The sequence below is a fragment of the Phoenix dactylifera genome, chromosome 9, assembly GCF_051530095.1.
Source record: "Phoenix dactylifera cultivar Ajwa chromosome 9, Ajwa_hap1_PhDact_Kaust_v1.1, whole genome shotgun sequence".
NCBI classification, from domain to species: Eukaryota; Viridiplantae; Streptophyta; class Magnoliopsida; order Arecales; family Arecaceae; genus Phoenix; species Phoenix dactylifera.
Genome location: NC_143198.1, coordinates 23340426 through 23366677, shown reverse-complemented (window position 1 = coordinate 23366677; position 26252 = coordinate 23340426). Strand labels below are relative to the sequence as shown.

At 40.0% G+C, this 26252-nt stretch overlaps 1 protein-coding gene across 10 annotated transcripts; it reads left to right on the top strand.

Annotated features, from left to right (window-relative positions):
- Positions 1-7965: 7965 nt before the first annotated feature.
- On the top strand, positions 7966-14446 carry LOC103714749 (equilibrative nucleotide transporter 3-like). Of its 10 annotated transcripts, none has more exons than XM_088704451.1 (12): positions 8013-8175; positions 8375-8471; positions 8560-8677; positions 10184-10247; positions 10393-10497; positions 11650-11805; positions 11920-12063; positions 12164-12269; positions 12820-12995; positions 13105-13265; positions 13683-13941; positions 14087-14446. In XM_088704451.1, the coding sequence occupies exons 4-12, from the start codon at positions 10206-10208 to the stop codon at positions 14192-14194; spliced, it is 1257 nt and encodes a 418-aa protein (XP_088560577.1). In that variant the 5' UTR covers positions 8013-8175; positions 8375-8471; positions 8560-8677; positions 10184-10205; the 3' UTR covers positions 14195-14446. The 10 variants fall into 10 exon arrangements, with proteins under 10 accessions (XP_008800351.2, XP_088560577.1, XP_088560574.1 ...); XM_088704448.1 differs by having other exon boundaries at positions 8560-8901; XM_088704452.1 differs by lacking the exon at positions 8375-8471 and having other exon boundaries at positions 8656-8901.
- Positions 14447-26252: the final 11806 nt, after the last annotated feature.

Here is a 26252-nt window from a genome sequence, read left to right as displayed (position 1 = left end):
AAGTATATTTGAAAGATTTTATTCATTAGAAACCATTATAGAAGACATTAATGGTAGATATATATGATATTTAATATGATAGGATAAATTGATAGTTGCAATCGGTAGCACGATTGTCCTTGAATTAAATGTTAGACCGATAATCATATCTTATTAGTTGTAGCTTATATAATGATATATTATAAAATTATAATATTCAAATATAATAATATAATATTATTATATTATAAAAATGGTATAATATCATACTACTATAACATTATACTAGAATAATAACATCAAATTATTCTATCAGAATATTATTATAATACAATAACATTATGAAAATACTATTATATCTAATAAATATGAAAAAAATATTATTTATTATATTATTTAGATTAAAATAGTAAAATAAATAATTTGTAAATAGGAGTTTTTTTGATAGTGCAATGGTTAAACAATTGAAAGGACTAGGCAATATCTTTTATTGTCATTTCTTGATACTAAAACTATTTTCTTAGTTTTGTCACCAAATAGATGTTAAAGTTCACTTCAAAAATATGGTTACCAAATAGTAAATAGCTTTTTATTAAAAATTATACTAGCAAAAACTCTACAAATTAATAGAATCTTTACCACCTATAGTAATATGATTGACAAGGTAAATAAAATAATAATATAAATAATTGATCCAATGACTCACAGGCATTTCATAACACCACCGCTTAAATAGATATATATAGATAATTTATTTTTGAAATAATATAATATATACTTTCTTGAGCCAACAGCATGAAGGGCCTTCATCCGAACCCAACTCAATCCACGAGCCCAATATGCGGGTTGGATCTCGATCAGATAAATGGGTCTTGTCGAAAGTTGCCACCTCTAATTGTAACAATCACCAATTATGCTATATACTCTAACATCAATAATATAACATGGACTTGAATTTCCACATGATCATATAAGATCACTGTTCATCTGCAAAGATATTCTAAGATGAAAAATTGAGGTGTTGGGAGACGTGGGGTTAACTCTCGGTTAGAATCTTGTAGGCAGGAATCCAACAAATTAAATAGTATCAATGCAAGATGTAAGACTTGCAACTTCTAGTACATGCTTGATAACTTACTTGAGCCTATTTGAAATAATTAGGTACAATTAAGAAGAGAGTTTCCATTGGCAAGGCCTTCATATTTGCTTCTCAAATTTGATGAGTCTTGGGAGAATTGGCAGGTTAGAAGCTTGGACACCACGAGTTAGTTGTCAAGCTGTGAGAAGAAAGAATGGAAAATTAGATTATCTACAGCATCTAGTTGTTTGAAGGACCAAAGGATGTAGGGCAACGAATGCTATAGCTTGGGCAATTTCTCACATTAGAGAGACTGTCTTGGATGGTTATCCTAGACCATTTTTTAGAGTTTGTTTGGATATTCTACAATCCTGCAGGAATTGGACTTGGCCTGCCCAAGTTCCAACCTGCAGTCTATAGCCCAACAAAAATCGAAGTCCCGGCCAAATGCTATCAAGCTTGCATCCCTCGCTGATAGGAAGAAAAAGGCCATTGAAGATTTTTTTTTTCTCTTGTAGGATTGAGGTTAGGGGGTGTTGGGTTATGGCAGGAATTCCTTCAAAATTGGGAACCCACGGGTTTTTAAGATTTTCAATACCCATGTTTCCTGAAGTGACACTTCGTTCCACTCCTTTCATTTATACTCCAAGTGCGATTGATATAATATATACTCCCTTGACCACTTCAAGATAGATCGATCTTAAGAAGGCACAGTGGTCGAGTGAATTTATGAAGGCAGAAAGAGGAGACCCTCCGTTTACGCTTCAAAACTACATGTCCACTTCATTGAGTAGTGAGTCGTTGTGACGCAAGTGGAACTTCGGAACTTGCGTCCACTCCACTAACACACCACTTCACTGGTTTAACAAAAGCTAGAAACTAGACTCTGAGGAGCATTTCAGAATCATACAACACCTAAATGCAACATCAGTTTATGCTGCTAATATAGGCTATCCTGAAATGTTTCCCAAGCCACGAATATAACTGAAATTCTAGTCTAATATTGCTGAATTATCCAAACAATACTGTTTTAAGGTTTCCATGGCAGCCAACATGATGCCCCATCAACTGTCTCATGTGTCTCAAAACTTGTAAAGGCTAATTATAAATAGGTCAAGCATACATTTTGGATCCATACAAAATAAATTTCTTTCAGTACTACCAGTTTTGACTCAATTATGAATAGGTTAAATTAGATGTGAGGGTTTTTTAAAACTAATACTTATGCAATCCAGCAAAAATTCAACCAAAGACAAAAAGGACCGAACATCCTTTGGTGGCTACATAGGAAATTGTATGAGACCAATTAGATAAATACTCATGGAAGTGTCATTCTCTGAATAGAGCATGCTCACCTTCGGTGATAGAGCATGCTCACCTTCGGTGATTGTAACAAGAGTATAAACATGGCCAATAAGAGTATGAATCTAGCTCTTTAGTTTTTCTTGAGAAATAAATGTAGTTCATGGTATACTGGCCACTCCTTTTATTTCTTTGGTGTACTTTGTGGTTTGGTTACGAACTTTATTTTGGCAAATGAATCATTGTTGTTTATTTTACTTTTACAAGATACTGTATAATTTTTCTTATTGATCCACAAAGTTTTAGCAACTCCATTGCTCTTGGATTAAAAAAAAAGAAAGTATCTTTGAAAGATTTTATTCACTATAAACTACTATAGAGGACATAAATAGTAAATATATATATGATAGTCATCCTTGCATCAACTGTAAGACCGATAATCATATGTTATTGGTTGTAGCTTATATTGGCTATCTCTTTTACCTTGGCCTACAATACAATACTTCTGTATTTGAAAGTATTTCTGAGACCACTTCAGCCATTTTGGTTTATTCTTACGTATTGTGGTTGATCATGGCCATGTCCAGAGATTTCAGCTTGCTTATCAATCACCGAACTCTCTTTTTTTTTGATCTATGCATCCACCTGGTGAAATTGATCACGATCGAACTCTACCAAGTCCAGTAAGGATCATATGACTTTCAACTATTTTGACTTAATCTAATATTAGTCCACGTGGAGCTTGCTCATAGCTACCAATTAGATTGTTGAAATGAGGTGTGAACAAAACCACGACCTAGTTGGACAAACTTATTCTTTTTAACTTCTCTACTAGTAATTGGGGAAACTATCTCATTTATAATTTGAATTATGTATTTGATTTTCCTAAAATTTTCAATGTTGTAATTGTTACTGACTTCCTAAATCAAACCCAGTTCATGGCCTAGCATTTTTTCCATCATAGTTGGATGTGGCAACATGAGGGTAGAACCTGGCGCAACAGTAAAGTTGTTCCACTAAAGCTTAGGTTTCATGGGTTCGAAATAGAAAAATAGCCCCTACGCAAATGGGGATAAACTTGTGTATATATGACCCTCTCTAAAATCTACGGTGGCAGGAGTCTCGTGTGCTGGATCACTCTTTATAGTTGGATGTGGCAACTTCTGAAAAAGGTGGGTTTGGAGTTTTTTTTGGTATATGCACTGTCCTTAGAGCATTAGGATGCTTCCATTCAAGGGGGGTTGATTGGTGCTTTGTCCTTGATGTGTCTGGGGTTCATTCCGGTTAGATGTTGGCAAACTACGTACATCCTACCTATTTAATTCAGTACAGTGACATTCATGAGTTTTTTTTCTTTTTTTGTCCCTCTTTTCCTTTTCTAATGTGTAATTGCAGTCATTCTCATCTGGATTGCCTGCAGCAGGGGCACTAACCTCAGCTTTGAGGTTAATTCCAGAGGCAGCTTTTGAGAACACCCAAGATGGTCTTCACAAGGGAGCTAGTTAGTAAAGATATCACTTAACCTTGCATGAGGGGTCACATTAGCAGGGAAGTAGAATATTTACTTTGGATTGCATTTGACACCTCCAAGGGAAATGATTTGTAAACATAGGCCAACTGAGAGCTTTGACCTACCTGGTTGTATTGTACCATTCTCCTTCATTTTAACCCTGACCTCACCTGTAACCAGCATGTCCAAGAATTGGTATACAGATTAACAAACAGAATAGAATGTCTGTGTGTGTGTTAAGATGGGATGGCCTGTTGATGTATTCCAAAGCAGCACTTGCTCGAAGTTACCTTTACGAGTTTTGATAGATGAAGCTCGCAGCTTCCCATTATATATTGAAGTAAAACTTCGTTAGTATTTAAGCACACAAGTAAAATTCCTCTGATTTCAAAATATGCATGCTACGTACCTATCATACCATGCTTGTTACGTACCTAGGCTTCACAAGTAGTATCAAATGACTGCTCATGATGTCATTCAGATAATGAGACCTGTTAGATTCTACTATTTTTTAAGACCTTGTAAACCTGCATCATGAATTTATGATGCTGCTAATTCTCTCATCATTTCTTATCTTTCTCCAGTATTTTGCTCAGTAAATATGAATCTTTGATGTCGCTTCTAATATCTCCTTGCAGTGATGTTCTTTATGATTTCAGTGTTTTTCAAGCAACCATGTTCTTTATACGCATTTATCTTCCCCAAACTGCTGATTGTGAAGTATTATCGCTCAAAAGCAGGTTCACAAGGATATATGACAGTTGCTGCTGCCGTCATTCCAAAGCAGCGTCATGGACTACATATCTTGCCAATGGTCTTACAATTATCCAAATTCTTAAACATGTAGAGTACTGCTTCTTTGAAAAAGCAAAGATAGGATTCTTGTCTGAAGATATCTGAATCCATAGGTTGGGGTCATGGTCAGATTCTTTATTTTCGTTCATAAATGCCAACAATAAGTTATTGTGTGACCCATGCTTGTGTAGTAATTTAGTATCAGCTTTATCAAAACGTAGAACCCTGAGTTAATGATGTTCCTCTCCTATCTTTTCAAAATGTAGATCAAAAGGGCCTCGCAGGGAGATATATATGTACCCCTTTAGACATGGATCAAGTTGACAACACGGAAAGGACTTTCGATGATTGCAGTGCTTTCAGGTTTCTTACTCATTCCAGCGTTTTGCTTGACATCGAGGTATGGGGCCCAAGGATGGATGATCATCTATTCATCTTAACACCATTCTGAGGACTGAGTTCCGGTTAAGTTACTGTGTTCTTACTGCAGCGCCCGAAGGATACAAGCTTAGTGAACTAGACCTCGTTGTTATATCTATTATTAGTAATCAAATACTATTGTAGGCAATCCATTTATACTGAGATATGAGTGATTTTGGTTGTGTAGGGGCCTGAACAAAATTCATCAGGGAACGTTCTTGTGCTGTCGCCTAGCAGGTATATTCTTAGGAGTTATTCTTGAATGGCTGTGGCTTGTAGTGAAGGGCTGATGATGCTTCAGCAGTGACTACTTGAGTCTATGTGAAACAGCTTATTTACTTGTACAGATAAAAATTTTCCTTCAGTTTAATTCTGCATGTTTTATATAATCTATTTTAGATCCTGGAATAGAACTGAAAGTGTTCTTGGTCTTTGACTTCATTATTTTTTCCTAGAATCAAGCAACTAGCTGAAATGCACTAAAGAAACTTGATTGTTTCTTTAGATTTATTCAGCACTGAAAAATTTGTTCATGAGATAGAAGTTCAATGAAAGTTTCTTGTGCCTACCTTCATGGCAAGATTACATATGGACACATCAGACTTGATTTCATGGATCAGGTGTCAGGCATAGAAGTGCAAATGAAGTAGTGTCTCCTATAAGGATGGGGTACTTGGTACTCTTTGTTACGAGAGTTCAGTTTTTACATTCCAAATTGAGCTTAAGTGCTGGCTTTAAGGTTAGGTATTTGTAACATCTAGCATTTTGTCACATTAAAATTCGTCCAAACTGATCATATAGCAAAATCCACATCAAAATATGGAAAAGATGGATTTTCTGTATGTTCATTTTGCTCTCCCTTTTTTTTTCCAAGAGGCGGATTATATTTATAAGTATCAAAAACTTTCTTCTTGGGCCCCCACCACCTCTCCAGGTGTAGCTATTTCCTTTGATACAGAGGGTATATTTAGTTGGGGGGAGTTGGCCTATGAAATAGAAATAAGATTGTGTAACTCTCATTCCAATTGTTTGGTTAGGGGGATCCCATTTCTACTCCGATTCCAGGAGAAGAAGGAATATCTCAATCCCACAACCCTAATCCAGACTTTTATCTAGTATTCAAATTTTATTTTAATTTTGATTTTGATTCCGATTCTAGTCATGAACGAATCTTATTGGAGAATATAACAATTCTAATTTTCATTTCAATTCATTTTGATTCCAATTCCAATTCCGGTCGTAAACCAAACGCACCCAAAGTTTCTACACTTCATTCTCTCAAATTTTGTATCCACTACAGTAAACACTAGCAGTGATATTCAACGAAGAACATGCCAAGTGCTCTGCACTTCTATTATTCCCGAAAAATATGCATGAGGTCTTACTAATCCTGTTTAATCAGTCAGATAAATCTGTTTACTCCCTCGGCATTTGTCTCAGGAATAAACAAGCTTTACTGAACTTCTATTTCTCCATGCATGTCTCATCGAATAGTCATTTAAATATGGTGCTTGACTATCATTTGTGGATACTCCCACATAAAACAAAATGCACCTCTCTCTTTTTAATTCTCAGTCTTTTTAAATAAAAATAAAGAAAGAAGCAACCAACCGGGAGAGTGTAATTGTAGTGTCACGTTAATAACGGGGATATATACTTTTTTTAAAATTTCTTTTTAAGGAAAGAGTTAAGATATACCTATCAAAGAAAAAGATGAGCTGGTTTTACACGGCACCATAAACCATACCAACATTCGTAATTTTGTGAGACTTGAAATTAAAAAAACACTTTCTTAAAAAAATTCTTTTTTTTTTGGATCAAAGCCGCAAGGTTAGTCTTACCGAAGCAAAAAGCCGCAAAGTTAGGGGTGGGGATGGCAGAGTGCGTCCCATCCATTGCACCCCGACTCAATAGAAGATCGGATCGGATTGAGTCGGATCCACCGCTAACCCAACAGAGCATTCGGATCGGATCAGATTCATGTATAATCCGGACTCAACCCAAAAAATTAGAATTCAGTTCGGATCAACCCATCCATGGTTTTAGAACTTGTTTGCACCCCCACATGCCCAAATAATTTTATAAATTCAGATTAGAACGGGTCGGGTCGGATTGTAGGATTGAAAACTCAAAATTATATAAATTTTAAATGAGTCGGATCAGATCAAGTTGAATTTAAATTCAGTAAACTTAAATCTAATCTGAAAAATAAAACCATATAATTTTAGAATCTGATCCAGCCCCGAAAACTTTTCAAAATTAATCAGATTAGGTGGCAGGTCAACCCAAACTAACTGCAGCCTTACTTACCGAAGTAAAAACCCGCGAGGTTAGGGGTTGGGATGGCCGAGTGCGTTCCATCGATTGCGCCCCGAACCAACCTACCAAAAAAAAAAAAACCACGTGAGGTTCCATCGTGTTTTGACTTCTGCGACTTTGGAAGCGCCCATGGGAACAAGATCGGCCGCCGCGAACAAATAAGGATTTTTTTTTTGGGGAGGAAGAAACAGGCCCACCCCCGCGTAGCAGCCCCGACCACTGGGCCCCCTCCCGCCAGAAGAATGTTCGATGCGAGTAAACCGAGTCGTGTGTTGGGCACCCCGACCTATTTTACTCATACCCTCCCCACCCGTGGGCCGGCTCGGTTACCCAACCCGATCCTCCGTGTGAGTACGTCACATCTGGTACCACCCAGGCTACCAGCCGGCCAGTAGCGCTTCCAGACCCCGTATCCAGGCGTGGGGCATCCGGTCCCCGAATTTAATCGATGCCCGCACGTTTCAAATCTAGAACCACTTGGTTGGAAGCAAACGTCCTGTTCCAACTGGGCTACCACCTTGGTGGCAATAAGGATATCTTTCTCAAAAAAAAAAAAGAAAAAAAAGAGAGAGAAGAAGAAGGATATCTTTCACCAAAAACAAAAAAACAAATAGGATATCTTCTTCACTTCTTGCATCCCTCCGACTAGCTAGCTGTTCTTCTCCCTTTGGCTGGGTCAAAGACTCTTCCTTTTTCTTGGAGAGATTCCTGCGTCTCTCCCCTCCCAGCGTTTCAGATACCCGACGGAATCTTCTACCCTCCCCCCAACAAAGTATGCTTCCTTATCCCATCCTTTTTCCCATTTGACTCTGTTTGCTGTCTTGTATAAACTGCGTGATTCTTTGGTATTTCCTTTGTCATCTTTGGTTTGGTTTTGTTTTCCTGGTCTCCTTGCGTTTCCTCTGTAAGTATCTTTCTGTCCTGAGAAACCTCTGTTTCTTTTCAGAAGATTGTGTTATTGTTTGTTTTAGGAGTCTGTTCTTGGGTTTCGTGGTGCTTTGTGTGTGATATTGAATCTTGTGAAGAAGGATACAGTCTTTATTCCTTGGATGTTGGAGAATTGATGAGGTTTTTGCCCTCCATAGTTCTTCCATCTCGTCTCTCCATTTAGATGTTTTGAATCTTGATGTTGATAAAGTTCCTGTTGTATGTGTAGACTCTCTCTTTCTCAAGAAGCCTTTGCTATGACAAGATATTGATTCCTTATTTAGTTGGCACTGATGCTCCTTTGGTTTCAATGGTCAAAGTGCAGAAGGAGATTAAATGTGATATGGGTATGGAGTGGAGTCAAGCTCAGGACATCAAGATTCGATCTTTATTTGTTTCTATCAGGAGATTGATATAAGAAATTTGTGCTTTATTTCTTTTATGTCATGGTTTTCTTTCGTGTAGAAATCAATGTATTAAATTTATATCTTTGATTTTAAAATTTAGGTTTTCTCTGCAAATATCTCCTGATTTGGTGATAGAAGGAATCGGATGTGACCTGGCTTGTTGAGTGGGTTCAACCCTTCACATATGATTATGCATAATGTTGTTAGGAAAATATATTATTACTATCTTTTGGCAGCGTTGTCCATTATTTTTCTTAACTTACTTTACGCAATGGGGCCCTTTCCAGCTGATCTCTTATTTAATTGGTAAAACATCTGTCTTGTGTATAGTTTATGATTTCTCTTATCAGTGTGGCATTTTAGGCTTTTGACTTCTGTTTAGGTTTTCTCAGTGAGTATCTCTTTGCTACGAGGAGCCTTTCATTGAAAAATCAACATAGATTTTTATCTCTGAATGTCCAAATGAAAATTTGATTCATTTTGTTGTGTATGTGGATATTATAATGATTCAAGTGCATGAGGAGCTTAAATATGGAGAAGCTTTCTGAGTGAGGTTGGACTTATTTGTTGAATAATTATATAATTATTCATATTTTTATTTTGATTTCTGATGATATTTTTTCTTTTGGACATTGATGATGATCTGCTTTCAAATCCTTTACTTTGATGTGGATCTTAAATGCATCTTTTTTGTGAGGTCACCATAATCAGTACTTTTGATTTATTTAATATAATACTATGGGCTGCATGGTGTAATTTCAGATGCTGATCTGCCTGTTGATTTATCGATCACTGGTACAAGTGACAGGTTAATAGTGTTGTCTTTCCAAGAGAGAGAACAAATGGATAGAAGAAAGTACATTGCTGCCAAAGTTTATGTGAAATATACTTTTAAAGCATAAAATTGGAAGTTTTCAACTCTGCAGAAGGATCTGTGATCTTATAGATCTATGATATTTTGGCATCTTTCTGATCTTTTTTGTTGCTATATGCTCAGTGCTGCTAGAGTACAGTGCTGTTTGTATTTGTAGTTGTTACAATTTTTTCAATTATTTTTAGAATTTAAACTCTCAAATTTGTGGCATGGTATGCCGCACCATACTAAACCGGACGGTAAGGGACATACTGACACTCGGTTCACTGAATCGGCCCCATACTGGGTTTATCGACACAGTGACAGGATGGCACCAGTACGGGAGCTGCTACCGAGACGGTGTACCTTATTTGTTAGGATGCTTATTAATAAAAGTCATGTTCTCTGTGGATGAAATTTGCATCATTTTGTCACCAGCAGCATGTGGGCTTTGATATCAGTGTTTACTGGAAGCTCCTTGAACCAGAGAGTTGTCTAGCCCTTGTTTCCTCTCAATCTGCTACATTATGCTATCAGAAAACTTTCACCATGTTGTTATTCATCTTCTCTTTTTCTGTTGGGTGAATTTGTAGGAGTGGTTGAAGGAGATCAATCATGAGTTACCAGACTGAAACCAGTGAAGTCATTAGAAATAAGGTTCGTTACCTAACCCTTCAGTTTCTGCTAAATTGTTACTGGCACTCTGGCAACTTCTACTCAAAAAAAGCAAGTTACTGGAAACTATGCACTATTCGGTGATTGTTCTGAGGAAACCACTAATTACTCTTGCATAAATGAACAGGGGAAGTACTTTGCAATTTTCATCTGCTGGCTTCTAGGAAATGGATGCCTTTTCTCATGGAATAGCATGCTAACAATTGAAGATTACTATGTTTACGTTTTTCCAGTATGCACCTTTTTCCCTTATTCACCATCGTCCTATTGCGTTCAATCACTAGCATTATTTTGTGTCATTCTGGCTCTATAATGCATCTCACTTTTATGAACTATGTTCTGTTTTCTGCTATACTATTTCTTGAAAACTGCCGTACTGCTGATATTTGTTGTTTTGATCAATTTAATGAGATTTTGATTTTTATGTTCCTCTGAATCAGTTATGATAGGCATCCTTGCTCTCACAGTCTGCATAGAATGTCAACTTGTATTTATGATATAATATAATATAATGTTATATTATACTATATATGTTTGTCTAATGTATGCATATGTATGTATGTGTAATGGTGATAAAAAATTAGATGTGGTGATTCCATGACAAGTTGTCAAAAGAAATAATAAGAAGTCAGGAAACTAACATGGCGTTGTTCAGAACTAAGTCTTAGGATTTAAGGTATGAAATTTGAATAAAATCAAATTTTATGAAATATGTATATACACTTTCTAGCTTTACTTTCAATTTAGCATTTCAAAGACCAAAAGTTTGGTGTTTTTGACGTATATTTTTGGGGATGACATATAAACTATGAGCTTTATAGTTTGGGGACAGGAAAGGTGTTACTTGATGGCAAATTAAATATTGTTGTTTTTATAGCTAGCAATACAACCGACGTATATGTCTTGAGAATTTATTCTAGCATGCAAAGTTCCAGCATATCTATTCTATTCAAGAGATGATGCAAGATGTTAGTTGATGTGGCACCATTCTTTCTTGATCGTATCATTCTTGCAGTCATCTATGAGTCAGCTCTGGGGAATCAGTATAGAAAATGTTAGTTATATAATTTGTTGCTAAAGTGATTTCGACCTTCAACAAATTGTGCCATTAAACCTGGTTTTATCCAACTTGGGGACTAGGAAAGCTGCCCGAAGTGAAAATGTTACTCAAGCCATCAACTAATTTGTGTAACGAGACTGAAATTAACTTATTCAGAAATAAAATTTTTTGTATATCTTATTAAGATTTCATTTTTATGTTATTACACATATTTTTTTAGCACTGCAGGAGAATGTATTGTAAGAAATACTGATGTGAAGTTCCTGATCAATGAATATTAGATGAATTTTTGAATGAATTGCCTGAGGATTTCTCCTATTGCAGAGGTACCACCCCACAAGAGTTCTTACACTTGTTTATCAACCTTTTGCTCTTGGAACGCTTGCAATACTGGCATACAATGAGTCAAAGATCAACACCAGAAGCCGCAACCTAACTGGATATACTCTGTTCTTCTTAAGTTCTCTGCTACTAATTGTGGCAAGTATCTCCGTTATTTTTAAATCATGTAAATATGGTCTTTCCTAGAATTTTAACTGTGGTTACTCCCAAGGTTTTCTCAAATTTTCATGACATTGCATGTTTCCATCATAGTTGGATGTGGCAACATCTGGAAGAGGCGGGATCGGAGTCTTTATCGGTATATGTGCCATCAGTGGAGCATTTGGAGTTGCCGATGCTCATGCTCAGGGAGGGATGGTTGGTGATCTGTTCTTGATGCGCCCAGAATTCATGCAGGTCAGGTGATGGTGGATTACTTCTATATTTTTTTATTTTAATTTTCATTGGGAACATTATTATAACATTCGTGACCTTTTTTTTTCTTGGGAAATTGCAGTCCTTCTTGGCTGGCTTGGCTGCATCTGGGGCTTTAACCTCTGCTTTGAGATTAATAACAAAGGCAGCTTTCGAGAATACCCAAGATGGTCTTCGCAAGGGAGCTAGTGCGTAATTTTAGTTTATCAAATATGTAATCTGATAAGTAGAGAATATACCATCCATTTCATTTGAGACTTTGATATTTATACCATTTGTTGTGCATATTCAAACTAGTATTTTGCCAGAAGTGATTTTTGCTGCACATACATCTAGTAAAATAATCTGTAGTGTCTGACCCACAAGTTTTTTTCTCAATCAATTCCAGGATTATAATGTCTTAGCAAACTATTTTAAATTAAATTCTGACCTTCTAGTATAATTATTTAATCATTTAAAAATACCGCAGATTAATTGCAATGCACATAATACCAAAACTAGTCTCTTAAGCTTCATAAGTAGAACACCAAATGATTCATGACATCCTTCAGGTACCAAACCCTCCAATTTACAATTAATCTATGAGACATCCTATACCTGTATCATGAATGGCCTTTGATTATATCGGCTAATTCTCATATCAATTTTTGTCCTCATCTCGTATTTTTCATGGTAAAATGTTAAGATGTATCTTCAGTAAGTTTCTAAATGATTGTGATTTCTAACTTCCCCTTGCAGTGATGTTCTTCGCGATCTCAGCATTTTTCGAGCTACTCTGTGTGCTTTTGTATGCATTCATCTTTCCCGAACTGCCGATTGTGAAGTACTACCGTTCAAAAGCAGCTTCAGAAGGATCGATGACAGTTGCTGCAGACCTTGCTGCTGCTGGCATCCAAAAGCAACGTGATCAAGGGGTCTGTATCATGTTGAAAGTTTCGCAGCTATTAGAAACCTTTAATTTATGAACTGCTTGTTTTGGAAACAAAAGATTTGTTTCCTCATTAAAGTAAACATTCCTTGCAGGCTGAAGAGGACCCAAATCTTCTAGAGCGTTTGACGAACAAACAGTTGTTACTGCAAAATTCAGATTATGCAATTGACATATATCTGATATATGTTTTGACATTGTCAATTTTCCCTGGATTCTTGTCTGAGGATACTGGGTCCCACAGCTTGGGTTCATGGTAAGTTTTCATGTCAGAGCTATCATTCTCTGTCAATAGTTTCAATTTTAGATTTGGTTATAAATGTAGTGAATTCATGCCTGGAAAGTTTCTTATAATTTACATGCAAAACATATATGCTGGTAACTCTGAGCAGATAGCAAGCATTTCAATATTTTCCAATTTTTTCATGTATTTCAGTATCTTGCTTCTTACAACACATTATCGATATTCATTTGCCTGTGAAATACCTTTTTCTTTGCAAAGAAATTGACCTGTGAAATATTATGCAGAGTTAATGTTGTTCCATTTTGCTATCTTTTCAAAACTTGGAGGTCAGAATAAAGGAAAAATATGAGGATCTTAGGATGTTCTATATAGTTTATGAAATATATTACTAACTGATGTTGATCATCTTTTATCTTGTTTGTCATTTAGGTATGCACTTGTCTTGATTGCGATGTATAATGTGTGGGACCTCATAGGGAGATATGTACCTCTTGTGAATTGGCTCAAGTTGACATCACGGAAGGGCCTCATGGTTGCAATTCTTTCTCGTTTCTTGCTGATTCCAGCATTCTACTTCACAGCAAAGTATGGAGATCAAGGATGGATGATTATGTTGACATCATTTTTAGGACTCACCAATGGTTACCTTACTGTGTGTGTGCTTACTGCAGCACCAAAAGGATACAAGGTTAGTTAATTTTTTCCCTCTTTTCTTTTAAAAAAAGGGAGAAATGTTAGTAAAGATGTTGACAACGTGTGCATTAAGAGTAGTAGTTAAATATTATTGCAGGCACTTATTTTGCACCGAGGACTGAATAATTTTGGTTGTGCAGGGACCCGAGCAAAATGCACTGGGGAACTTGCTTGTCCTATTTCTTCTAGCAGGTATATTCTCAGGGGTGACACTTGATTGGTTGTGGCTCATAGGCAAACGCTGGTGATGTTGCAGAACTAGGGGCACATGAAGTCTACCAAGAGTAGCTTATTTATTTGTATAGATAAAAAAATTGTCCCACGGTTTCTTTCTTCTTTTTTTTTCTTTTATTTGCTAGTGACAAGAGCATGATTTTTATTTCTGCCTCAAAACATGGGACGAATTGAAAGTTTTCTGAGCTTCATTGAGTTCAGCAGAAATTTATATGGAACAAAATTGTTTCATCAAATAAAAGATCGATACAAATGTCTTGCATGTAGTTTTATGGCTGGATATCATGCAGAATGTGTCATGCTTAGGGGTAAAGCTGAAGTAATGTCTTGCACCGTAAGGATGAGGTATTAATGTTAAGGTTAGATATATTCCAGTATTTAGCATCTTGTCTCATTGAAGTTGCAAGTCTTCCCCCACATAAAAAGTAGATGCATATAATCATCAAATTGCTCTTTTTGTGAATTATGAAAAGTAAGGACTTGAGGATACTTGAATCTAGAACTTTGAATCTAGAAAAGAAATGGATTGATTGCTCGGGTCACTTAAGACACCAAAATTGCCCACTCAAAACCATTGTTTCTGAATGATCACAAAGGCCAGTCACAACTGCCCAGCCTGTGTGCTCAAGGTACTGTAAGGTGTCAACTACAAAAGAAATGACCTCATAAATCAAATGACAACCCTTGGGCCTCCCTTGCAACCACCTCTCCGAGTTAACCCATTCCATCACCCATCTCTCTCTATCTCTTTCTGTGTGGGACCCATATAATGGTCGAGAACCCAGCACAGGTGTAGTATAATAATTATGCTCGCTGCATGGGGAAGAAGCATGAGAGCATGCACTCATGTGGCTACACAGGAGACTAACCCAACAGCCATCATTTCCAGCGTGCGTACATGCATTTGGACAGCCAGATTTTGCCCTGCCAACACCACGCAAAGCCCCCAAGGAGGAATTAAACAACCACCCGTAAAACCACGGAGAGGGACTCGGGGACATAGCAGGGAAAAGCAAAAGCTCCTTCCTTTCCTCTCCCAGTGAGTGGAGATGGAGAGTCCTCCCTTGCCCTCTACCTTCGAGGCACATCAGCTTTAGTCTTTCTCTTGCTTCTATGCAGCAGGGAATCGACAAAGGAGACGTTCCATAGGAGGAACGAGTTGAGGGGGAAGAGCATTTGAAGAGATATATAGGACTTTTGGCATGTATAACTATGTCATATCAGGAAAATGTCCGTGTTGTCGATAACCACACTTCTGCTTCAAGAAACACAAAACGTGTTCCTTGAAGGAGCACTAAGAAACTGTAGTGTTGCATCCTCATGCCAAAACAAATGCTCTTCCTTGATAGCAGTTAGGAAGGAAGTCATCGAAGTGATGCGTTGCAGCGCGATCACCATCGAGGAAAGAAGCTAATGGCATATAAGACATTATGGTAGCATGAACATGTGGTTTTGTTTATTAATCAAGTAAAACAGGGATTATATCATGGTACACTTTTATTGAGGGAGAATACCAAGGCATTCTTATGCATGTTTGTGCATAACTACTACTACGATTGCACGAGCAGTTCTCTTTGTAAGCGTGTGGTTAAATAGAATTAAGATTCAGTGAACTCATATTGGAGAGTATACTGCCTTGTAACTGGTCTGGCATGGTAGGAGTCTGCATCATATCATTTTGAAGTGTTCTAACTTTTTTTTTAATTTTAAATTTTAAATTAAAGTCAGCAGACAATTTGCCGTATTCATCCAAAAAAAAGTAGGGTCTGCTGCAGCCATATGTATACGACGGGTGGTCAGCCCAGTTAATGGTTGTCAGATAGATGGAAGATGTTAATCAAAAATCAGAAGACATGCCTTCAAGTTAACAAGCAAAATTAGGACGGGTGGAAATGAGGCAGTCATGAAGAAGCTAATAAGTGATGAACTTTTTTTGGGTTTGCCTCACATTTAGCTTTGCATTTGCTTGAGATGACGAAAAGACAAGGACAACTTGGGGCTATTTAAAGGACCGAAGGAAAGGAAGGAGCTTTTAGAAGGTTCCCTGGGGTCTTCTGTGTCTGCCCTTGCCACAACAGTAATTGTGAGAATTCCTTATCGGTCATCTCGGCGAGTCACCATTGAACCGTTATCATGATAATTTAGCAGTTTCTGCACATAAATTAGTTCGTACATGTATCTCAAGCCATCAATAAGTAGACTGGCTTCAATGTTTTCAACGTACAGGATTTATCTTCAGGTAATTCCACCAGATATTTTCAGTGTAAAGAACTTACACTACAACAAATGTGGGTTTTGCCGACTATCTTTTTCCGACGCTAGGGGAAAGCGTCGATAAAGTTTGGCTCGGCGCCAACCTTTGCCGACGCTTTTTCATAGCGTCGGTTAAACTCCAGAAACAACGACGCTATAACGCGTCGTTAAAACGTTCAAAAACAACGACGCTAAAAAAAGCATCGTTAGAAAACATAAAACCCCCCAACCCGGCCCCCTCTCCTCATTTTCTATCGCTCGTTGCCCTAGCTCCATCGCCTGGCCGTCTTCTCACCTCCATCGGCGACTTCCTCGCTGCCGTCGAACTCGCCCTCGTCTGAGGTAAGTCTCCTTCTTCTCCTCGTCGTCGTCGTCCTCCTCCTCCTCCTCCTCCCCCCTCTCCTCATTTTCTATCGCTCGTTGCCCTAGCTCCATCGCCCGGCCGACTTCTCACCTCCATCGGCGACTTCCCCGCTGCCGTCGAACTCGCCCTCGTCTGAGGTAAGTCTCCTTCTTCTCCTCGTCCTCCTCCTCCTCCTCCAACTCTTTTTTTGTTTCTTGTCTTTAACGCTCGCCCGGCCCCGTCTCCTCATCCTCTGTCGACCGATGCCCTAGCTGCGCGCCGACATCTCACCTCCATCCCGCGCGAGCCCTAGCTACTCCGCCGCCGTCGACATCGCCGTCGTCTGAGGTAAGTGATCCTCATACTCTCCGTTCATAACTGCTTGCTGTGAACATATCTAATGACTTTGCTAGATTATGCATTTAGAATCCTGTAGGAAAATTTGTTCACCAGTTGAGGGTGTATAATTATGTTGTTTTAGGTTTTTTTTTTAATCTGCTGTTTTATCCCTGAAAACAAAAAAAAAAGCCTCATAATAATTATGATGCCTCATGATCTCGTGCACCATTATTACCGGATTATTCAAGAACAGAATATGGGGCCTCTTTGGGATCAGAAGGAGGAGAATCAATTCCATCATGGATGATGTAATTGGAGAACCAAACTATGCTGAACAAAGCTGCTCCATTTCTACTCTCAGTCCTCTCTTATCTTGGAGAACCAAACTATCTTAGGCTTTCATTAAGATTTGTATTTGCTGAATAAAGCAGCATGAATATGTATAGAATTCATTAAATCCTACTAAATCCAGATAACATTATGGATTGGTCTATTATTTGTGAGTTGCAATGGTTCGGCAGATTCACGAGCCAGTGATTTAATCAAGTGTGAGAATTGTGCTCTTGATAATGGTCAGGATATATACATTCATCAATTTATCTTTGATCAACTCACATCCCTAATATGGATTTGGTTTGGTCTTGGTTGAGCCTAATGAGTTTCGATTTCATAAATCTCAGTGGTTTTGGTCCAAGTTTATATCAGAAAAGGCAAAATAGTAAAAAACAAAACAAGCAAGCTACTGTCAAAGTGCTTCAATCTTTGAAATTCCTAAAGTTTATGTTTTATTTTCTAGGAAAAATTGTTGATGTTGAATTTTTCATTTTGTCTTCTTTTTAACTTTGAAAAGGAAAGAAAACGAAACACATGACCAAATTGACACTAGTTAACCAATCAATATGAACAAAGAGCTAATGGCCCTAAAATGATGAGAAATTTAATGTCGACGCTTATAAGCATCGGAAAAAGCAACCGGAACGTAAACTGGCACGCCTTTAACGACGCTTTTAAGCATTGGCCTAACACCATAGTAACCAACCTTCTTGCCGACGCTTATAAGCGTCGGAGTCTTATAAAAGGAACGACGCTTAAAAGCGTCGGCATAGACCCACGACGCTTTTTTGACGCGTCGGGTTAAACTCGACCCACGCCCACCTGCCCGACGTCTGACCCACGCTTTGTGAAGCGTGGGCTGGGAATTCGCCGACGCTTATAAGCATCGGTAGAGACAAAAAAAACCGTCGGGAGTTATTCCTTCTTTTGTAGTGTTAGTTGTATTTAATTAATTAGACAAAGTCTTGAACTTGTAAAATGTAGCCATCCATTAAGAATTGCTATACTAAAGCATTCAGGCTTCCATAGTGATGTCTCTATCAAGGCTCATCAAATCCTAAATATTGGAGATGAAGGAAGACTGCATGGTATACTCAAACCGATACGCGTTGTGACTACAGTATCTGGACTACGCGATACTCCATGCTTTGGACTCCTTCTTGTCTTGCATTTGTAAAAAGAGACCAGAGAGGCATTTTTCCACTTTAAAAGAGAAGAAAGAAGGGATATAGCTAATTAGTAGGAAGAACTAATGAACTAAGATATACTAGTTTTCAGTGAATGATCTGCTTGCTTTGAAAAACCTTATTTGTACAATTAGGACAACTAAATGCAGGACAACTAAATGCCAGGGAATGCTGCCACGATCACAAGCAAAGATTACCATATTTTCATGCTAATTTTCTTTTACATGGAGCCATATATGAAATGTGTGGCATATATATACAATACACAAGTATTTTATTCTTTAGAAAGAAATTTTAAATAAATAAATAAATAATAAATGTTAGAGGAAGGATTTGAACCTTGAATCCCATGGTTAGCCCTAACCAATACATGTTGAGAAGCACGGATAGCATAGGATAGAAATCGAGGGGTTGGGAGATGTGGACAGTTAGACATGCCTCGTGTCCATACATCAAGGAGAGCTTGTGTTATATAGTAGAATAGATGTTTTTCGATTAAGATGGGAGGAGAGGCTAAGTTTTTTCTTGCTAGGCTCTTTTGTGGCTAAAAAGGACCCAACAACTTCTATGTAGCGAAAGATATGGCATCCCTTCATTCCCCACGATCGCCTTGGCTTCTCCTTTTACGAAAAAATTATACATTGTACTGCACGGGACAACAATCTGAAATGAGCACATGATGCATAAGGCCCATAGGAACCAGAATGTGTGATTGGCATAGTGCACCGCCACGTAGTGCATACGGTGTAGAATATGATTTCTTCCTTTTGTGATGTAAAAGGAGGCAAAAAGAGCTACCCGACTTTATTTGAAGATTAATCATATTTACAATAGAGATGAGGGGCAGAGATGAGTTACATTGTCAAAAAAAGATAGGAACAAATGCGAGAAAAAGAAGCTAAATGGCTCCAAACCAAATGTCTGATAATCAGGACAGGAAATATTGATGCTCGTAAAAAGAAACAGTGGAGGAAAGAACCTCATCTAGACCAACAACCAAGAGCATTCATTGCCTAAAAGTTCCAAGCAATTTCATAAAGATTTCCAGGCTAACACTTTCCTGCTATCCGAATGAGACTTTAAAATGAAAAAAACACCAAAATTTAGAATAGCCGTGAGCTCCAAATTTCACAGAAGAGTCTGACTTGAGAGAGTTTTTGAAACGAAAAACCGCCAATTTTCCACAACCAATTTCATACCATGTCTGGTACCTCCTCTGAAGCATAATATAATTTGCTGGAAGACATAAGAGGACGAACAAGAGCTGTAGCTTAAGGAAAATAAAGCTTGCAATCCCTCAAACATTAAAGAGGCTGATTGCAGCTGAGGCACAGATCAAAGGCGAGACTGATCTATGCTGCAGTTTCTTTCCTTTCTAGGGCTGCATGACAGTTAAATAGTAAGTAGGACATAATGTGCTCCAATCATATTTGACTTCCAACATGATATCTTAATAGGGTCTTCCACCAGCCTTTTCATGTTGGTAAGAGAATGTTTCATTCCCCAAGCTTTTCCATCTAACACTACCAAAGAAAAGAAGAGGATGTGGAGGCCGCGATTGCTGACCTCCAAAGAAAAAAAGATCAGGTGGGTGCGCTCCCTAAAGCCGACATGTTGGGGCTCCGGGGCTTCTCGCCACTCACTACTCGATCCTACATCAACATGAGATCTTTTGGAGATAAAAATCTAGAATTCAATGGGTCAGAGAGGATGACCAGAACACTAGTTTCTTTCATTGATCTACGACATCAGAAGGCAGATAAATATGATTTGATTCCTGCAGGATGAGCGGGGCCACCGGGTGGAGGGTGATCCGGCGGTCAGCTAGATCTTGCTCAATTTCTTCCGTTCTCGATGCATGGAGGATAGTGGGTATTGTTAGATGTATGCCCTAGAAGCCAATTTTTGACTGATACAATATTAATTCTGGGACATAATTTGTATTTGACTTTATTATTATTGAATAAATAAAAGGCATCTTTTTCATTCATATTGTTTATGTGTCTATGAATCGTCCAAGAATTAATAAGATGATGATGCATATTCTTAAGAGTCAAGAATTTGAGCCATGCATCATTGGTGATTAATTTCTGAATGCTCCTGATCGATGGATCATCTCGAGGGCGGTGATCGATCCGATGAGATCAGTGCATACATTACTTTTTTTATGGATGGACGAGACTCGAGTCCACAGTGTGGCGACACTGAAGTAATAGTGCAGGTGCTTGTTAAGAATAAGGGTACTGAGCGTGACCAAGACAAGAAGTCACTTGGATGTCTATCCACTCGTCATTGACTTGCTTGATGTTGCAGTAGTGTGACTGGTCCTTTGACCTACGGTGCTTCGGCCACTCACAGTGAGGTTATTGTAGTTTGACTGCACACATACATGGTCTCTAGCCATATGGGTCCATGCAGTGTAGATTGGCTACAGTAGGTTCACTGTAGGAGTAGGGTATGCACCTATAAGGAATCTATCGACCTTGATAGATAAGAAGAGATCCTATGTGATTTATAAGACTGAGTTCGTAAGACCTCGGCCGGGGCAGATTGCACAGTAGAGAAAGAGTTCTCCGCTTTCGAACTTAAGTCGAATAAATCTTGACATATGACAGACGATGGGGTTTGACGAGTTGTCCATGACCTCCATCCTGTAGGGATCCACGATAGAAGGACTGTATCATATAATAACTGCACCTAGAGGTTCACCATTCTATTCTGCTGGGTAGCCACTACATGCTGCTAGGTGTTACTGGTGGATGGTGGGACTCATAGGGATTGTCTCGATGATCGATAAACCCTAATGAGTTGAGTTGGAATCGTTCCAACCCATTAAAAGAAGTTTTCAATGATATTGTGATAGAGATCGCAGTATATCTCACTACCAGTCAGAATAGAACCTATGGGGTCACACACACTAGAAGTATTGACCGATCCGATGGTTGAATAGTGATTAGGAATCACGAGTAATCAATTCGATTGATAATAAGTTGAAGAAGAAATGGGAATTGATTAATTGGACTTAAAACACAAATCCTACTTGGAATAGGATTCCTAGAGTCCTAATTGGATTAGAACTGGAAATCCTAATTGGAGTAGGACTGGGATTCCTACTTGGAATAGGATTCCTACAATCCTAATTAGATTAGGAGTTTTGAATTAAAATTAGATTCCTACTTGGAATAGGATTCCTAGAAGTTCTAATTGGATTAGGACTTCGAATTCAAATAAGAGTCCTAATTGGATTAGGACTAAAATTAAATATGTCCTAATTTGGATTAGGGTTTCTTAAGTCACAATTAATTATTAATCTAATGAATCAATAAGACTCCTAATTGGATTAGGATTGAAGAGTTCAATTGAGTCAAAATTGTTTTAAGTTCTAATTGGATTAGGACTTACCTAGATTGGATCCAAATTGGTTCACCCTTGGGCTAAGCCTAATTGGATTAGGGCTTGACCACATTAGGGCATCCAAAACCTTACTTAATGAGGATTAGGGCAACACAAGAGGAGGGGCTCACGCCCTTCCCCTTTTCTCCTCCTTGGTGCGGCATGAAGAGAGGGGCCGGCGCCCCTCTTATGGAAAAGTGTCAAAGGGCTCCTAACTTGTAGGAGCCCTAGATGCTTTAAAAGGGGAGGACTTGGCGACACCTAGGGCATTGGTATTATTCTCCCCTTGGTGCCGTACGCCTCCCTCTCCTCTCCTCTTGGTTCAGCCGCAAGCAAGGGAAGAAAAAGAAAAGGTGTTGGTGGCCTCTTCATCCTCCCTTCCTCCTTCCAACGCAGGAAAAAGAAAGAAGGCTGCAGGAGCTTTGTTCCTCCTCTGATCTTCATCCTTCTTCTTCCTCCTCCCAAGCATAATCAAGAGTTGATTTAAAAGGGAGTACATCAGCCATCAAAAGAAGTCTTTGCAAGGGAGCTAGCACCCCAAGAAGACAAGAAAGCTTTGATCGGTCCTCTGCTTCGTGTGGATACCCGTAGAGGCCGGACGTTTGAACGGCTTCATACGAACCTTCATCCTAAAACCACAAACTTCAGTTTGCGGTGATCATCTACCCGCACAAGGTGAAGATCTGATCTTCTAATTAGTTTAAAAGATTTTTAATCCTTATCTATCTATGAACGGTTTTGAAACACGTTCATGCGATGAACGTTGATCCCGCACATGCCTCTTCCGTTGCCATCTGATTTTGTTTTGAAATATCAGTGGCATGGGTGGGTTCTAACAGGTATGATGCCGCCGGCCAGCTTCTGAGGGCCAATTCTTAAATTAGGGCTGCTGAGAAAACGCTATTGGTTCGACCGGTGATGGAGGGAGAGGTGCGGGAGGCGGTCTGAGCACTAGGTGAGGATAGGGCTCCTGGTCCAGATGGCTTCCCACCTTTCTTCTTCCGGAGATACTGGGGCATTGTCCGGACTGCAGTGGTGGAAGCGATTTGTGCTTTTCAGTTAGGCAGGGATTTCTGACAACTGGAAGGCCACATTTGTCACGCTAATACCGAAGCGTCAGGATGCAGCGGAGCCGAGCCACTTTAGGCCTACCAGTTTGTACACAACCTTATATAAACTTGTAGCAAGAATGCTGATGGATCGTATGAAGCCCTTCCTTTCCGGCATTATCTATCAGGAGCCATGTGCTTTTGTAGGAGGTAGGAGTATCTCTGACAATATCATGGTGGCCCAAGAGATGATGTGGGATCTCCGGTGGGCCCCGAAGCGGTGAAGCCTGATGGCTATCAAGCTGGACATGGAACGAGCTTATGACAAAATCAGATGGAGTTTTCTTAGGCTAGCTTTGGAGAGTCTGGATTTCCATGAGACTTGGATTGGTTGGGTTCTGGGGTGTGTCCGGGGACTGAGGTTTTCTATCTTGGTCAACGGCTCTCCATGCCCCTTTTTCAAATCTACCATGGGGCTTCGACAGGGATGCCCGTTATCCCCATACTTGTTCATCATTTATTCTGATATCTTGTCTTGGTCCCTAAGGGCTGCGTGCATCACCGGGGAGCTGGAGGCTTACGTCCCAGCTCTAGGGGCCCAACCGATATCCCATTTACTCTTTGCCGATGACTGTATCCTTCTGACTAGGGCTCGGGTAGCAAACGCTCGGACTATCAGGAGGGTTTTGGCTGCCTACTATACTACATCCGGTCAGAGAGTGGATGCCTAGAAGTCCATCATCTCCTTCAACCTTAGCACGTCGCCCAGGGTTCGACGGGGGATCCAAAGGATTCTGGAGATGCCTGAGCAGGATGGAACTTGGACCTATCTGGATGTTCCAATCTCAAGTAGGAGATTGCGGGTATCCGAGTGCACTGGGTTGGTGTGACGGGTCTAGAGCAGGCTAGAGGGTTGGCAGGCGGCGTCTCTATCTATGATGGGTAGAGTAACATTGATCAGATCTATACTAGGCTCCATGCCCATCTATCTCATGGCAAACACGGTGGTGCCGAGGTCAGTGTTATTGAAGATCGAGCGACTTCTTCGGAGCTTTTTATGGGGCTCGCATGGAGGGGATCGAGGGGTGCACTTGGTGGTATGGGAGAGTATCTGCCTCCCTTTCAGTGAGGGCGGTCTAAGGGTTCTGTCTCTCCTGGAAAGATAGAAGCTGCTCCTCACTCGGCATGCTATCTATTTTATTCTGGAGCCGCAAGAGTTCTGAAGCCAGAATGGTTGCCCGTTATGGGGGGGTGGGCCTGGAGGGCGGGGCTCGAGGAGGGCGGGGATATTTCTTTTTGTGGCGTAAGATAGCGAGGTACTTGCTTACGGTGTTGGTTCACACCCGATGGCTGATAGGCAATGGGCGTAGCATCGATGTGGCCGGGGAATCATGGGTCGATGCCCTCCCTCTGCGGCATTGGCCGACTACTGTTAGTATCAAGGCTGGGGAGTGCCTACATGTTTGTGATCTTATGGCCCCCGGGGGGGTAGGTTGGGATGAGACTCGATTAGCCCAGCTCTTCGCGGAGCATCTGGCGGAGCGGGTCTGATCCCTCTCTTTACCAGGAAGTGGAAGACTAGATGTGCGGGTGTGGAGTACCTCTACTAGAACCAGCATCAGGTTGGGCAATCTTTTCCGCATTCTTAGGCGGGAGTATGAGCTTAGGCCGGACTGTGCCTGGATCTGGTGATTGGGACTCCACCCAAAGGTTGCGCTATTCTTCTGGAAGGTGGTCTGGGACCGTCTTCCCACGAGAGCTGTTCTTGGAGGACGAGGACTAAGGATCCCATTGGAGTGTGGGGTTTGTGGTGTGGATGAGATGGTGGACCATGCCTTGTTTCAGTGCATATGGGCTAGGGCGACTTGGCGTCTAGCAAAGGTCTCGCAGGAGGGGTGGAGCTATAGGGACTAGTTCTTATAGACCATGCGTCGGAGCTCGGAGTCCCCGGTGCTTCGTTAGGAGGCAGTTCGAGCGATTTGTACGTCTTACCAGATCTGGTTGGCTAAAAATACTCGAACTTTTGACGACAACGTATGTCGCCCGCGTGCAGGCGGTAGAGCTGTGTCACACATCCTTGTTGGAGGGACTTTGATAGTTCGGGACATATGGGGTTCTCACTCTGATTCGGCAGCATTCCGTACGATATTCATCACCTAGAAGTCTCCACTTCCGAGTTTCCTCAAGGTCAATTTTGATGGATCAGTCCTGGATGGTGGCACGAGGGGAGATGCGGGTTTTGTTATTTGGAACTCGTTTGCCAGGGTTATAGCTGCTGGGGGCAGTCAGCTATTTGACGCTTCGTTTCCTAGTGTAGAGCTGAGGGCTGCTTAGGCGGGCCTTCGCCATGCCTGGTTCGTGTTACAGGACAGGTCCATCATCCTGGAGGGTGACTCAGCCACTGTTATCAGTTGAATCCGAGGTGGTCCAAGGGGTAACGGCTGTGACCACCTATTGCTCCGGGACATTTGGGCTATAGTGAGGAATGGAGGGGCCTTTTAGGCTAAGCATGTATACCGCGAAGCCAATGGAGCTGCGGATTGGGCGGCTGCTTATGTAGCCTGTCACTCCGGCAGTATCCTATGGGCTGGAGATGGAAAGTTGCCCCTGGCACTCCAAGGTATTCTATTTTTTGACTTTATTGGGTGCATCCGTACTTGTCAGGTATGATCCACCTGTCCTAGCAAAAAAATAAATAAATAAATAAATAAAATAAAATAAAATAAAATAAAATACTGCCATTTAGCTAACATATATCCCTTTCTCTTCTCTCTTAGTTTTGGTAGTAAAAAGTCCAAATGTAGGTGGGTTTATTTAGAACCACATAGGTAACTTCCGAAAACTTAAAACAGAGTGACGTATGCTCACCAAAAGCCTAGGTCATATTAAAGAACCCAGCCCACCTTTTCCGTGTCCAAATGCTCAAAGGACACGACGAAATAGCCGGCCCTGGCACATGATATCAATGCATTTCCATCTCCGTTCATAAGTTGCTCTCGCATGGGGGAGAGCGGGGCATGGGCATTAGAGCTTTATGAGTGAAATGGGAACAGCTGGTTTAAACGAGGGAAGAGAGCTTGAGATGACCACACCACGCTCCTGCCTCCCTGGTCTTGTGCAAGTTCTATTTCCCCGCGGGATGAAGAGCTTCTACTTTATTCACCGCAAAGTTTCC

Coding starts and splice junctions, on each gene's coding strand:
- LOC103714749 (XM_008802129.5), top strand. CDS start 10,206: ATGAGTTACCAGACTGAAACCAGTGAAGTCATTAGAAATAAG. Junction 12,270..12,819: donor TGGTCTTCGCAAGGGAGCTA/GTGCGTAATTTT, acceptor TTCCCCTTGCAG/TGATGTTCTTCGCGATCTCA. Junction 12,996..13,104: donor AAAAGCAACGTGATCAAGGG/GTCTGTATCATG, acceptor CATTCCTTGCAG/GCTGAAGAGGACCCAAATCT.